We start from the raw sequence: 16,714 nt of genomic DNA, 5'->3' as shown, positions 1-16,714 counted from the left end.
ACAAAACATTCCAGTTGTTGACGTTCTTCTTCTTCTTCTTCCATGTGCTTCCTGTTTTCCAGCGGCGGCGGGGAGGCGGAGTCACTGGACAGGCTCCTCCCCACGGTCAGCACGGGTCTGTCGCCGCGGAAACGCACCACCAGCCAGTGCAAGTCGGAGCCGCCGCTCCTGCGCACGTCCAAGCGGACCATCTACACCGCCGGACGCCCGCCGTGGTACAACGAACATGGAACCCAGTCCAAGGAAGCCTTCGTCATCGGTAGGACCCCCAGGAACAGCTGCAGTGCTGCTACTTCACACCACTATACATACTAGGACCCCAGAAACAGCTGCAGGGCTGCACTTCACACCACTATGCATACTAGAGATTAAACTATAATGTGTATTTACTTTTTTAACTCTTTTTTTTTGTTACTCCAATTTTGTCATTATGACAATTAATAACACTTAAAATCGCCCGTGAGATGAATTCAAGGCTTCACAGGGTGAGGAATTGGTTGGAAGAAATGTCACTTCCGGGGTGAAGTATTCCTTCAGCGTGGAGTTTATTGAAGTTGAATAGTCTTACAGTATATGTACTGTGTAGAAGGGAGGCATGTCTGATAATATGAATATGAAGTGTTTAATTAAGTAACTGCCTACCTGTCACGCACATAATGTACCTGGTGAAATAATGACCTTGTTCAACAGGTTGAACAAATATTTATGTATGCATGCAGCAGAGCTGCATAGTGCAGCCACATAACCCCTTTGTTTTTTGTTTTGTTTTTTCAATGTATTTTTATTGAGGCTCTGAAATTTCACAGCTGAACGATCGCCATTCAATTTATAGAACCACACATTTTTCTTTTTTAAACACAACATAGGAAAACAACCACAATACGGACATTACAATGCACAGACAAAAAAAAAAGACAAAACGAGTGTCTCGTCTTGACATGATTGTACATTACAGGTCACCAGATAGCCCCTTTGTTTGAACACTAGTAACCCTATGGGCTTGTCATAAATAGATATGCAAACATTCAGCAATAATAGATGAATAGCAGATCTGCAAGGCGTCCTTATTTTTGAGCATGTCATACGTCTATGGCAAAAATGGTCCGAAATTGTCAAAAGATTTGTCCTAAATTGGGAAAAAAAAGCAGATCTCACTGTGTGATTTGACACGTTTTGGGCTTGTAGATCAGCTCTTTATGTTTGCAATTTGTCATGGGATGATGTATCATCATACCTCATCAGACTCTAGTAAGTAAGTAAGTAGCCTTGCCGAGCCATGAGGGGCAGGAGCTTCACGCTGTTTCTGTAGCGTGAGGCAGCTTGATGTACAAGTACACCCCCTGGACATGACGCTAGTATGTCGCAGGGACTTACACCCCAATCTAACCCTTGATGCTGAGTGTCAAGCAGGGAGGCACTGGGTCCCATTTTTAGAGTCTTTGGTATGACCCGGCCGGGGATTGAACCCCGACCTCCCAGTCTCAGGGCGGACACTCTAACCACAAGGCCACTGAGCTGGTCAGACTCATGTACATGGCTTAATTGCTTAACCACTTACGTAAACCCCAGCATCCGCGTTCTAGGGGAAACCAGCACGCATCGCAAACCGCGACGTGTTTTCAGTGAAGATATTTAATGTAGCGGGAGAAGTGAAAATGCACCAGTATAGAGCCCTGAAGCTTTAACCCATTTTGGACTGAGGTCGATTAAAAAAAGGCTTCAAAATCCAAAAACAATTCGGAAAAACCCATGTTTCTATGTCAGTGGTGCTCAACCTTTTTCATGTCAAGGACCCCCAGAACTATCTCTATTGGGCCACCGACCCCCATCTCAAAATATGTAGTTCCAGGGACCCCACAGAAGCCAATATTTTAGTTTAAAATGTTCGCTCTGAAATATATATTCAAGGATTTGTGACACATTTTCACGACTTTTCAAAAATAGCAGACCTACAAGCTCGTGAGCTTGTAGATCTGCTATTTTTCAATAGCTAAATTACAACATAATAGTTAGTTTAAAACACCAAAAGGGGTTAAGTGATTAAATCTGAGATCCTGGCGGTCACATGTCCTCCTACCAGACGTGGTGAGTTAGCAGAGATGGCCTCACTCATCCTCCAGATAACGGCTGGCTTTGTACAGGTCGTCAGGAGGACGTACAGTATAAGCAATCTCCATACTGTATTCCCCACTAATATCTATTGACAAGCTCATCCTGTCCCATTATCGAACATCGTTGCACAGTCATGGCTGACGTACGGATAGATACTGTACTTCAGACCTGCAGAGGAAAGATGCAACTACTGTCTTGTGCCAGTGGTGGAAAGTAACTAAGTGCAATTACTTAAGTACTGTACTTAAGTACAGTTTTGATGTGTTTGTACTTTACTTGAGTATTTCCAATTTCAAATACTTTTACTTCTACTCCACTATTATCGCAGATCCAAATATGGTACTTTTACTACACTACATTTACTTGACAACTTTAGTTACTTTGTAGATTGTTATTATTTCAAAACATGCGTTAACCACTTCAGTCCTTTCGACCATTTGAAAATAGCCAATCTCCAAGCTCACAGTGCGTTGCCATGTGGCACATTGTGAGCTTGTAGAGCTGCTATTTTCAAAAGATTTTTATACATTTAAAAACTTGAATTGGCACATTCTGCACAATGAATACTTTTACTTTTAGCAATTTAAGTACATTTTCATGCCAATATTTTTGTAATTTACTCGAGTACATTTTGAATTCCGGACTTTTACCGAAGTAGTTCTATATTGCAGTATTGAGTACTTTTCCCACCACTGCTTGTGCCAGAGAAAAATAAATTCCCAAGGACACATTCTGGGTTGTTGTTATATAGGATGTTTTCCTTGCGTGCCCTGGCTGCCTCGACAAGCTAAATCTAGACCATGTTACCTACACTATATAGTGTTTCATAGGTCTTGAAAGGTTAGCATGTCTTCTCTGGACAAACTTGCTAATCCTGCTATCGTGTGTACATTGGGTCAGGTTGTTCTTTTATCGAGACAGATGACAGAAGTAGACGTAAGGTATACTTAGACTTGGTCTGTCTGATTTATTGTTAAACAAACGATGATTTAACTGTGTTTTGTTTTGGAACTTAACATTGGAACATTACGTCACATTTCTGTTTTTAGGATTTGTATAATACATTGCGCATGGCAGATATGACAAATGAGCTAAATATGTACAAAGAGCCTATTACTCAAATTGTGAAATGTACAAATAAATGACTGGTGCCAATGATCAAAATAAATAATGTATTATGGCCAAAACAGGCCATATAAAATCACCATGTATTGTACAAACCTGCAATAAAGTGTAAAAAAAAAAGAGAATACAAATTTCAAAAAACGAATACAAAATAGTGAAACTAACTGTTTCTATATATTTTTAATATTTTAGAAAATTATTGAAAAGTTCCGCCCCAAAAATACCCAAAATAGGGTTGAGTCGAGTGTGGTTAAAAGAGCGTGGACAACAATTAACAATTTAGGCATTTAGCAGACGCTCTTAATCCAGAGCGACTTACATTAAGCAAGAACAAAAGCATGGGAATACATCACATAAAAGCATTTATCATGAAACATGCGTAGGCTAAGAAAGTAACAGTGGAATATCTACAGTATATAATGAAACTATACAACCACTTGTCCATACAATGATGGAAAGTCATGGTTTATGTCAGTTTCATCCAGCTGTTTTTATACAGATGAATGGAGGCGATTCTAACAATTATAAACATAATTGTGACTATAGCTCAACTAATTGCTATTAAGAGATGATGTAATAGTTGTGACAGGTCTACAGTACATGAAACCAGGGAAGTTGTTGGGTCTACTACAGTATGTTGTTGACACACTATGGGCCCTATTTTGAGTGTCTTAAGTACCAGGTCTTATGACTTAACTTAAGACCGGGAGGCGTGGCCAATGCTGTTTGGCTATTCTGAGTGGCCAAATCCCATCAGTCACGCCTACGTGTCTTAATTTAAGTCGTAACACCTGGTACTTGGTTGTGTTGATGCTGTGTTCTGACGTCTTTTCTGGTTGGTGGTGTTTCAGGTCTGTGTGGCGGGAGCGCTTCGGGAAAGACCACCGTAGCCAGGAAGATCATCGAGGCTCTGGACGTGCCATGGGTGGTCCTGCTCTCCATGGACTCCTTCTACAAGGTGTGTTGTGTTTGCAGTGTCCCACCTGGATTATATCATTCCCAAAACGTTTACTGCAGCTGCTTCACAAGAGTCATGCAGGGCATAAATATCATGAAGGCTATCGCCGCCCATGGCCCCTCAGTTTGGCCTTCTGCCCGTCAAGAAATGATCTGCCCTCGGCCTGAGCCAAGTCATCAAGCTCATAATATGTGGACGCCAGGAAGTAGTGGCTGTGTTTTAGGCCGGGCACAGCATGGGGGTCCTAACAAATAAACAACAAAGAGTCCATTTGAAGAACAGTTTGTGGAGGGTTGGTCCAGCAACCTCTAGACACAGTTCACTGTGATTGGTCAGCTGATAATGGGGACCACGACATTTTGTGCATTTTGTGCATTCCTCAAGAACGTGTAATCATTCTCAACTGTTCCCAGAAAAGAGAACCGTCATATCCTTTTCGTCTGGCTTGTGACGTCATGTGGCAGCCAAGTCTATGGACTTTTTTAAATGTTTTCTTTAACCTCACTTCACTTTGATATCATTTTTGGTAATTAATAGGTTTAATGCAAGCCTTAAAGTCAATTAAGCTCAAGTTGTCTTGTGGTTAGAGTGTCCATCCTGCATGGGACTGGGAGGTCGGGGTTGGATCCCCGGCCGGGTCATACCAAAGACCCAGTCCAGCCTCCCTGCTTGGCACTCAGCATCAAGGGTTGGATTGTCCCTGCGACATACTAGCGTACACTGCCTCACACTCTTACTTACTATTTACTTACTTACTTAAAGTCAATTAGCTCCAGCATTGTTAAAGTCTCATTCATAGTCTGGCTTTTCGGTGGTAAGGTAACCACCGCTCCGGTGGTGAGCTGACCACCGGTGCTGAAATAACGCTGAGCGGTGGTGAGTAAAAACAGAGAGAATTGGGGCTGGGGGGGCGGTGGCGGTGGTTTGCTCTTCACCCCCGCGGCTCGTGACGTCATGTTGTAGTTCGGTGGTCACCTCCAGACTATATGAATGAGCCTTAACTTCCGAGTCCTCCATAAGAAAGCAGAGGCCATCGGTCTCGTTATGTAACGCTGTCACAGCCTGGTGACACCGCGACAGTAACCCAAGGCTCCTGTATACGAACTGTGGCTTGCAGCCCCTCCTCCTCCCTCCTCCCCGCCACTGGGGTGGTCTCCTCTCCTTCAAGCCCTCCAGACCATCTGTCCTATTCTCCTCTCCTCTCCCGGGGGTCAGCTGTGAGAGCTCTGATATGAACACACGCCCTCCTTTTGGCACGGTGGGCATGCTACCTATCCAGTCTCTGTCGGGTGGAAACCTGTTCTGGAAATGCTCATTTTCATCCACGGTCCGAACATAAAAACATAAAACAAAACAGTACTACCCACAGTACGGACACGGAATCTAAAATAGACGATCTATACGAGCTATACGTTTGCTAGACGCTGTCGACAGAGTATATGGCATTAATGTACGAGCGTCGTATAAATCTGGAGATACGAGGTTTCTGCCCCGACATGCAACGACGTGCTGTGGCGCTGGTTCATGGAACGGAGACGGTGATTGGTTCGCTGCAGGAGTGGGTGTGTGAGTGTCACACACACACACACACACACACACACATAGTGCCAAATTCCTGGTCTGGAGTTTTCTTCAAGCACACACACACGTGCGCACGCACACACACACAGATACATGCACACACCAACACATAGGAGGTATGTGTTCACTATGTACTGTACTTGTTCCCGCCTAAATTTAGGTGTGCTAACAGCACTCCTCAAGAGAAGAGTGTGTGTGTGTGTGTGTGTGTGTGTGTGTGTGTGTGTGTGTTTGTGTGTGTGTGTGTGTGTGTGTGTGATATATGTGCGTGTGTCAACAATCTTGAATCGTTTCATTGCAGATAGTTTTCCTGCACATCTTATACAAATGATGATGATTGGTGATAATATGTGTACGTGTTTGCTCGTCTATGTGGGAAACGTACTATTCAACATTCAAATAAAGAAAATAGCAAGAGTAGCAGATTATGATGCTTTTGTAGTTAAACGTTCTAATTATTATTAAGTATTTAGGGAATGACATCACACACACACACACACACACACACACACACACACACACACACACACACACACACACACACGTGCACACACACAAAGCTAAAATGCGGAGCGGTCCCTGCCCCGACAGTGTACCCTAGTGGTGTGACAGTGTTACTGCAGAACGGGCAGAGGCTACGCTGGGGGACGTAAAACGGACCCGTATACGCTACAGCTAGGTGGCTGCAGCGTCCATTCGTCCGTCCGTCCTGCTGCGGGGAGTTCCGTATTCACTGTTTTTTTCTTTCCTCTGTCTGAACGGCGCACAACCTGCGCACCACCACAGCCGGCGCCGGGTTCCATTGATTACAGTGGCAGCGTACAGTTGCGGAGCCAATTCTGTCCCCAGTGTATAGCCGCCCTAAGGGCCCTAAGAATACCTCAGCGGCGTGACCGTGTGTTACTGTAGGGTCACACCAATGTCACTGTGACTGTTGTCCTTCGTCAGGTGCTGTCCCCGGAGCAGCAGATTCTGGCCGCCGCCAACAACTATAACTTTGACCACCCCGACGCCTTTGACTTCGGCCTGCTGAACCACACACTGCGCAAGCTCAAACTGGGCAAGAGCGTGAAAATACCCGTGTACGACTTCACCACGCACGGGAGACAGAAGGAGTGGGTAAGGACGGACGGACACACACACACACACACACACACACACACACACGTCACACACACACACGGCGTGACACGTGCACATTCACAATGAATCTGCATTATGCGCTGTACTATGATGAGCTGATCTTGAGAGGAACAATTATGTGAGCGATCTTTAATCTCCATCTGTGGAGGTGGAGGATAAGCACACGAACCCTAGTGTTCATGGTCAGGGCATGTCATAAAATAATAGCCAAAATTAAATGGTAAATTGTTGTACATTACATTCACCCAAACGCACACACACACACACACACACACAGAGGAGAGGAAAAAAACATGCAAGGCACCAACCTGCTCTTCAGGAACAGTTAGCTGGATCACTAGCTGTTCCAGAAGAGCAGTGGGCTTGCTCAAGGACACTTGGACAGTAATAGCCCGGGATCGAACCGGGAACCATTAAGTCATTAAGTCATTAGGCAAATTGTTGTACATTCAAGGGTCAGCCATAGATAGACCTTTGCATGGCCCCCCCTCTGGGCCTTGAGGTCAGTTTGTCCGCCCTGACGGCAGGCCTGGGTTTCATTTACCACCGTTATGTAACGGCACTGTCGAATGCAGAGTGCTAATGTCACTCTGAGAGAGTGCACACATTACACCCTGGTTCCATTTATAGACTCACACACTGAGGGTTTTACTGTGTGCAGATAAGTGGGCCATGTGGCTCTTTTTGTCCACTTCATTGTGATCTCTGTTGTGTTTACAAATATTACATTTGCTTTGTATATTGTATTGCTTGTTGTTCTTTGTGCATTTTATGAAATAATGAATAATAGACTAAATCGAGCAGACAAGTTAACAACTCTTGTTGTTGTTTTGCATAAATACCAAAAAGATCTACAAGCTCATGAGCTTGTAGATCGGCTATATTCTATTTCACTCTTATCTAACGGCGGGGCTCCACTGCAGCCATCGGCGTCGCGTGAGCGTCACATCTGTCACCGTCAGGGAATGTTCCCTTTTTAATCGATGAAGGATGCTCCACTGCCGACTTTGCGTTCGTTGTATTTACAGCTTGCTAGATTCTGATTGGAATCACACACAATGTGATTACCAACTAAACGTTGGTCTCAACGAAACGTTTGAAGGAAGAAATAGACGATGCACGAAAATTGATTCTATTCAACACTTCCTTGTTTTTCGAGGCGACCTGTGCTGGTCAGGACTGTGCTGCTGGGCAGACCGCAGACGGTCAGCACAATACACTCTACACTGATGGAATACTTTCATTGCCTACCATATTTTTGTATGTAAGAAGCGGTAACCTGTATTTCATTCATATATCCAGCGATGTCTTTTCCACATAGCAGAAATTGTAAATGCAACGGTAGTGTCATACAAACGTATGTAGCCTACTTTTATTAGAACCTCATACAATGTAGATACTGTAATAATAATAATAATAATAATAATACACTTTATTTGTATAGCACCTTTCATACATAAATGCAACTCCAAGTGCTTCACAGGGCAGAACATAAAAATAGCAATAAAACACAGGCAATCAGTTGGAAAGATAAAACAATGGTAAAGAGTGTACAAAATAAAAGCATAAAAACATAGATGGACGAAAAACAAATAACACAGCAAATCAGTCAGAATAGAGATGTTAAAAACTCATCTAAAAGCAAGAGTAAAAAGGTGAGCAGAAGGCTGCCTCACCATATTTTTTTAGGCACTTCAAGCAGGCCAGCAGCGGAGGACCTGAGGGGGCGGTTAGGAACGTATCTGGGTAGGCATTCGCGGAGGTAAGAGGAGGGTGCAAGGCCGTTTAGGGATTTATAAACGAGTAAAATAATTTTATAATAGGTCTACCACTACCACCCATAATGTGACCATGAATGATGCTGACGTGCCGTGGCGGAGCAGTGGAGCTGGTCTGACGTCAGCTTGGATTTCAAATGCTTCCCTCAAAATCAAAAAGATAGTTTTACATATGTTACTATCCTGTTACTGTATGTCCATTCATATGCTTAGGTCTATAGTGTGAAGCATGTACTGTAACTGTACTGATAGCTCAGGATTATGTAAAATTAAATTATGTAAAAGCAAAGGATTAACGGATACAACACATTATATGCCCCCCCTCCCCCCTGCAGAAAACAGTGTACGGAGCCAGCGTTATCATCTTTGAGGGCATCATGGCGTTCGCAGATAAAGAGCTGCTGCAGGTATGATTGTACTCTCCAGATAAAGAGCGTGTGTGTGTGTGTGTGTGTGTGTGTGTGTGTGTGTGTGTGTGTGTGTGTGTGTTTGTGAGAGACTGTTGGTCCCGGGCAAACCTAATCTAATTTCTCTTTTAGGTCACGGGGCTAAAAGGTTTGGGAACCACTGGTTTTAACGCAGATATTTTGTCTCGTGTCGTTCTCAGCGGTTGGACATGAAGATCTTCGTGGAGGCGGACTCCGACATCCGCCTGGTGCGTCGGCTGAGGAGAGACACCCTGGAGCGCGGCCGCGACATCGAGGGTGTCATCAAGCAGTACAACAAGTACGTGAAGCCGGCCTTCGAGCAGTACATCGAACCCACCATGCGCCTCGCCGACATCGTGGTGCCCAGAGGTGAGTGTGCTCACGTCCATGCTTCTTCTGCACACAGTATTATATTTATGTTACATAATGATTGTCACAATTTAACCCATTTTGACCCGAGATCAGATTCTGCAAAATGTCTTCTACACCCTGACAGTTTTCTGAAAAAGCTATGTTTCTATGTCAGTCGTTCAAAAACAGCAGACCTACAAGCTCGTAGCGCGCCACTCGGTGGCGCGCCATGAGCTTGTAGAGCTGCTATTTTTCAATAGCTAAAGCATAACATAATGCTAACGCCAAAAGGGGTTCCCTTTCAGAATGGTAACAAAAAAAAGTTAAAAAAAAAAAGTGTTTCTCTATGTTTCTATTTTGTGGGGAAAGAATTGGCCAAACTCGGACCTACGTACTTTCTAGTTATAGCACATACAGTACATTACACTAAAAGCCATCAGCATATACGTACATCTCCCATAATCTGAGACTCCTCCCATGATGCAATAAATACTTGAAGCACTATGGCGCTGCATATGTCCCTCACATGCCACGTATTTTTGTACATGCTATCCATTCCATTCCACATTCCCTATTGCTACTAATATGTTTTACAGAGGCGGAGCAGCACGGACATTTAGAGCCTTTTATTAGGTGCTAAAGTATACAGAAAGAACGACTAACGTTTCGACCTTGCGGTCTTCACCGGAGTCATGATTTAAAGAGGGTTAGAGTGGAACTTGTAACCGTATTTGTTAATTTTCTTATCTTATCTTACCTTTTCGTTTCATTGCAAGCCAGTATTTCTCCTAGTATCATTTATATATTACCGGTATCATGTGTCATGTGTTCCCTCCTGTGTTGCTGCTCATTGTGTCAGGTGGAGGCAACATGGTGGCCATCGACCTGATCGTTCAGCATGTCCACAGCCAGCTGGAGGAGGTGAGCATGGGTTATTGTTTGCTTTCCTTTCCATTCACATATTGTACTCGTACTGTAATACATACTGTATACACACACGAATACCATCGCCCCTTTACCAACTCGCCCCGGGCGGGCGTACAGCCGGCAGAACTGCGCGGCCTGGTATTCCTAAAGTAACCTAAGTAAATGATAACCTCAGTAAAATTATGCCTAAACCCTAAACTTATTTCTAACCTTATTCTCAGTAAAACAAAATAAAGAATATAAGAACTCGAGGGGCGAGATGGTTTAGGGGCGACCGTACCTGATACCGCACGCACGCACGCACGTATACGTGCATGCACGCACACACGTCGCACCCACGCACACACGCACGCACACACGCACGCACGCACACAGTGGTGGACACAGGACTCAACCTCAGTGCCTGACTCAAAGTAGAGATACTCCTGGTCAAATATTAGGCCACTAATATACTTTATTTGTTGAGTCTGTTAGTCTGAATTTGTGACTCAGGAGGTCCTACTGTCCGTCACACAGCAAGGAAGTAGCTTTAACACCATGACGTTCACACAAGATCCACTGGAGCCCTCTAGTGGATAGAACGGCAAATGGCACCATCTGGAGTCATAAAAGCACATGAGCCCATGTGCCTGTCACAATTATTACATGATCACCTAATTGAGATCATCACAATTCTTCTTTTTTCTTTGCATAATCATTGAAAAATGAGCTCACAACGCAAGAAGAAAAAAGTACGATATCTGCCTCTGAGATGTAGTGGAGTAGAAGTAAAAGTATTGATAATTGGAAGGTAAAAAAAAAAATACTTCAAAATTGTATTTAAGTACAGTACTTGAGTAAATGTACTTTGTTTCTTTCCACCATTAGGTTTCCAGACAGGTTTACAATGACTAGATGTCACCATACTGTATGCTTTGACAGGCAGAGATAAGATTCTGCCCACAATTCCATGTTGTATTGATGTGGTACCATTAGGAGAGATCGTTTTGATAAAAGAAAACAATTATTTGACATTCTCTAATTGTGTAGAGTTCTTGCAATTTAAGTATTGCAGATGTTTATTAACAAAATTGTAACTCTTGAGAGTGCAAAAGATCTGATTGCACAGTCTGGCCTTTCCAGTAAGAATAAACAGATACTGTACATTGACTACAGTAACTCTTAACTCCCTAACTGAAACAGAGTGTGTTGTATTTTATGTGAAATGCACTAATGATCATCTCTAAGCCACACTTTTTATTATTTTATTCTTAACCAATGGTGTTTCATTTGTGTCGCGCCATCACACACACACACACACACACACACACACACACACACACACACAGACCTCTCACAATTATTAGGTATTTTACATAGAAGTGTACATAATCGCCTGATATCAAATTTCCTAGTGATTCGCAATTATTCTTTGCATAATCATTCAAGTTGTTTCCATTGATCTTTATAAAAAATAGCCGGATGAAATGAACATAATATATGTTTAATTTCTATTGACATTTCCACACTGTTGTCCGTGCTGCTTTAACTTCATCCACTTTCAACCCGGCACTCCTGTTTTGGGCATTTAGGGAATTTTGATCAATCGTCAACTAAAATGTCACGATCGTGACAGACCCCCCCCACGCGCGCGCACACACACACACACACACACACACACACACACACACACACACACACACACACACACACACACACACTGCTCACGACTTGCTCTCTCTCCTCTCTCCCTCCCCATCATGCCTCCGTTGCTCACAGCGTGAGCTGAGCGTCAGGTAGAGTAGACCTCTCTCTCTCTCTCTCTCTCTCATCTCTTATTATCCACACCATCTGCCAAACCCTAACATAACGGGAGAGGAAGTGGGCCGCAAAACCAACGTCTGCCCTCCTCCACTGATCCAACCCGCCGGCTGCCTGAAAGCATCTCTGAGAGTGTCCTCTCTCTGTGACACCAAAATACACTTTCAGAGGACGTGTCCGAATATCTAATATATATATATATCCATGTACCGAAGGGCAGTGATTTTCCGTATGCATTCGTACCTAAGATGGACCCCCAGTTTGATATGCGTCATCATGGCAACAGAGCCGGTGTACAACTGGAAGCAAATTGACACTTTATTTGTAAACTTAGTCCCTATCATTCATTTAGCCTGGGACTCCATGAAACCCAGTCAACGATCCCTGTGGGGTCCCTGGAACCCCACATAGAGAACCGCTGCTGTAGGGCATGGTAGCTAATATATATATAAATATAAATACACTGATTGTATATTATTCTTGCACACAAAAGAGTCTATTTTTTTTACATCACACGGTCGAGATCAAAGGCCTCGATCCAAAGATTCAACGGTTTGATCTGAAAGCCGAGACAAAACGTTGTACAACACCATGATGCGGTGCAGCCGGCAGTTTGTTGTCGAGAAGGTGTTGTTTTTATTTCCCCTCCCTCTCTCTCTCTCGCTCTCTCTCTCTCTCTCTCTCTCGCTCTCCCTCTCTCTCTCTCTCTCTCTCTCTGCCTCTTCATGAAGGTATAACTCATACCCCCTGCCTCCCTCCCTCCCCCCCTCCCTCCCTTCCTCCCAGCTTTTGCCTTCTGTGTCTAAAAATAAAGCAGTGAGGCAAGTCACTGACCCCTCCTCTCAGCCCGCCAGCCCTACCTAGCAATTCCCCCAAAAGAGTTGAGAGACAGATGCCATACAGTACATACAGTACATATATACTGTACATACATACACACACACACAGACACACACACACACACACACACACACGAGTCAAAAGCACAAAGAGGTTGTGAAATAAGCTCACGTTCACACGGCGTGTGATTGTCGTTTGTCAAAGATCTGAAGCCACAGAGAAACTTTCCAATGCTACAAAAGCGCTGCGTTTTTCCATTGAGCGAGAGAGCAAGAGAGAGAGAGAGAGAGAGAGAGAGAGAGAGAGAGAGGAAGTGAGTTTGCCGTCTTGTCTTTAGACACAGGATGTATTGGGGCCCGTAAGTCGAAACTCCTCCAAACCTCCTACCTGCTGTTCGTTCTACTGTTTTCTGACGAGCCATGACAAAGTGACAGCCCACAGACTGGCCTGTGTACATCCCACGCATTACACACACACACACACACTTACACACATGCACACACACACAAACACACACACGTTGCACAACGCCAGTCAGCGGTAGGATCAGGGGGGTTTGCATGGTGGGTGCACTTGTGTCGATTTGATCCAAGATCATTGCTTATGCTTACAATAGTGTGTAGACACGTTACCTTGCAAATTCAGTAAATAAGCATTAATTTACTGCATTAGAATTTAGCCTATGTAGCATACAATTAGCATTGATGTGATGTATAGTGATCCTTATAATCAGAAACAGAAGACAATTATTCTAGTTTAATGATAAGCCCTCTCAACCTGGCATCCCTGAAATGTTTAAAAGAATTAGCAACAATTACAAGCCCATAACATTGCGAACATTGCGACGCATCGTAGATTGTTATATTGTGTGTGGGATGACACTGACAAGTCGTCGCTGTCACGTTGGTCGCCGTGGCTACGACCTACGACCCTCCACCTCTTCATCCACCTGATGTGTCTCTGCTCTCGTTTATTTTCAGTCCTCTTAAATGTTGTTTTTCTTTGTCTTTTTCCTTGTCCTCTCTGTCCCTGTGGTTGTGGTTGTTGTTGTTGTTGTTGTTGTTGTTGTTGTTGTGGCCCCTCCCCCATAGAGGAAACTTCGCTGGGATATGTGAGCAGACTTGCTATGATTTCTCTTTTCTTTTTCTTTGCATCTTAACGGTGTGGGACATCCTCGGTGTGGGACACGCTGGCGATATCGGGGCCTCGTCCGCGTGTCGCCAGCGAGAAAAAAACCGATGGGCCTGATGGATGTGACCTCTGCGCCGGTGCCAGGCGACCTCTGTGCGACGAAGCACTGGCGCACAAGTCACATCTAGCAGGACCTTGATGTCCAATTCTAACCTCCTCTTGTGTGAAACTTTGTGGATGATTTGCAACTGGTACGAACCAGAATTGTGGGAAAACGACCCGTCCTGTATAGATGAACGGTTCTCAAAAACGGTGTGCCAAGGTATGCTGGTCCAGGATTTATATACAGAAAGTTAGTTGTGAATCATGAATTAATTATAATTGTTTATTTACCACATCAATATCTTGTGCACAATCCTTTCCCAATAAGCCTAGTTTCAGCTATTTTCGGTATGAATACAAGTGTGTCTTTAATGCTAGTGAAGTTTAGTCATGTGGTCGTTTCACATCATGCGTATCATCTTATCTACAGTTGCAGGAGAGATGCAGCAGTGCATCTCTCTCCTCTGCAGAGGTAGTGCGTAGTTAGTAACTGCGTGGTCGTTTCCCACAAGCATGGTTTGGCTTCACTCGTCTGTTGTTGAATTCCACCAGATTGCTGCTGAGCAAAGACACCCCTGTGTGTGCTGTGACCTTTTCTATTCTCTCTGCATCCCTCGCAAGCAATCATCTTAACCTGATCCACCTACTGTAGCTTCAACGATGCAATAGACAAACAAAGACAAATTGTCAGTTTTTTCTGTTTTCTGCATGCGTCTGTCTGTGTGTAGTTTGTGTGTGTGTGTGTGTGTGTGTGTGTGTGTGTTGTGTGTGTACACACTTTGCCTTTGTGTTCCAGTGCACACAGCAGTGTTTAGCTGTTTGTTAATTGTGTGTGTGGTTGTCATGGTTACAGGGCAGCGCTGGCCTCGGCGCATCAGGCCCAGCCCCTCCCCCAGACGCTCAGCGTGCTGGAGAGCACGCCGCAGGTCCGCGGCATGCACACCATCATCAGGTAGGGGGCGCTAATGATGAAGTGATGACAACATAACAGCGGTGAATAATAGATTGATGAAATAAACTAAATTAAAGGTGTAGTGAAACGGAAATGGTGAGCATTTTATTTTGAAGTTTCAGAAGTGACAGAGAGACGTGAGGCAAAGCCAGGGGATTTTCTTTTTCTTTTTAAATGTTTTTCTCTTTTTTTTTGGCTTTTTCGCCTTTATTTTATATTTTTCATGGAAGGTCAGACAGTAAATGGGGAGAGAGATGGGGGGGGGGGGGAAGACATGCAGTAAAGGCCGTCAGTGTCGGGAGTCGAACCCGCGGCCCCACTGCCAGACTGGGTTACCAGCCAAGGTGCCTGGACCGCTGAGCCATGGCCCAGGCCCAGGGGAATATTACTAACCTATATACATATTCTACCGCTACATTTAAAATGAGCAATACACTGTCTGGATGTCATCTTGAATGAGATTAAAAACGGAGTAGTTCTCAATGGGAATCAAACTGGTGAGCTTCATTTTTATTGGCTTTCATTGATGTGGGCCTCGACACGTTATCACGCAGCACGTTTTGGCATCCAGTGTTATAGGTAAGCCCATATGATGACCACGGATATGGTCTAAAAGTGTGAAAACATTTTCATTTCACTACACCTTTAACGCTAACAGGTACTTTGCAATGGTCCAGTCAGTGTGTGAGCAAATGTTTTATTAGTTACACGCGTTGTCTGGCTGTATAATACGTAAGCGTTTAAACCTCGTCAAAATGGGGCCAGAGACCGTAACTCAAATCTCAAAGTATGAGAGAATACAATGCAATGGAATGTCCTGCCTGACCCAATGCCCAATACTGAACCACACTCTATTTTAGCCCTCTGCTGTAGGCGGTAGGCCTATTGATAACAACACATGGTAACAACACATGGAACTACATTTATATATCGCAGGAAAAAGATGAATTCCCGCAAAGCTACACAGTAGACAGTATACTGCTACTCAGCTGTTCTGATGACAGACAGCTGCCTGGAGCTCCACTAATGGACACACAGAAGACACAAATAACTTCTATCAGATTTCTTCGACAACATTCACAGCCAGGATTTTCATGAACGCGTACGAATGTACAAATTTACACTGTGCGACGTTGGTGTGACGTATATCTTTATATTATCTCTCTCCTCTTCAGGAACAAGGAGACCAGTCGTGACGAGTTCATCTTCTACTCCAAGAGGTTGATGCGCCTGTTGATCGAGCGAGCGCTGTCCTTTCTGCCCTCACAGGTACCACACACACCCACACACACACACACACACACAGACACACACACACACACACACACACACACACACACACACAAGTCTTATGGCACTGAATGACGACGTAAGACGTCTTGTGGCGGATATATTATACAGTGGGCAGAGAGACAGGAAAAAGGGGAGAGAGCCGGGTAATGATGACATGCAGCAAATACGCCGCCCGGCTCGGGAGACGGGAATC

At 44.2% G+C, this 16,714-nt stretch overlaps 1 protein-coding gene across 4 annotated transcripts in view; it reads left to right on the top strand.

Moving 5' to 3' along the window:
- uckl1b (uridine-cytidine kinase 1-like 1b) overlaps positions 1-16,714 on the top strand; it is a 40,134-nt gene that overhangs the window by 17,476 nt on the left and 5,944 nt on the right. For 2 of the 4 annotated variants that reach the window (XM_080763179.1, XM_080763181.1), the window contains exons 2-10: positions 63-259; positions 4,089-4,195; positions 6,725-6,895; positions 9,033-9,104; positions 9,305-9,494; positions 10,336-10,397; positions 14,135-14,154; positions 15,130-15,228; positions 16,404-16,497. In XM_080763179.1, coding sequence (XP_080619305.1) covers positions 63-259; positions 4,089-4,195; positions 6,725-6,895; positions 9,033-9,104; positions 9,305-9,494; positions 10,336-10,397; positions 14,135-14,154; positions 15,130-15,228; positions 16,404-16,497 — 1,012 coding nt within the window. Of the gene's footprint in view, positions 1-62; positions 260-4,088; positions 4,196-6,724; positions 6,896-9,032; positions 9,105-9,304; positions 9,495-10,335; positions 10,398-12,161; positions 12,179-14,134; positions 14,155-15,129; positions 15,229-16,403; positions 16,498-16,714 lie in introns of all 4 variants that reach the window. The other 2 variants (XM_080763182.1, XM_080763180.1) reach the window with 1 other exon arrangement.

The sequence above is a fragment of the Protomyctophum bolini genome (assembly GCF_963924005.1).
Source record: "Protomyctophum bolini genome assembly, chromosome: 5".
Classification (NCBI taxonomy): domain Eukaryota; kingdom Metazoa; phylum Chordata; class Actinopteri; order Myctophiformes; family Myctophidae; genus Protomyctophum; species Protomyctophum bolini.
This window is presented reverse-complemented; position numbering and strand designations above follow the sequence as displayed.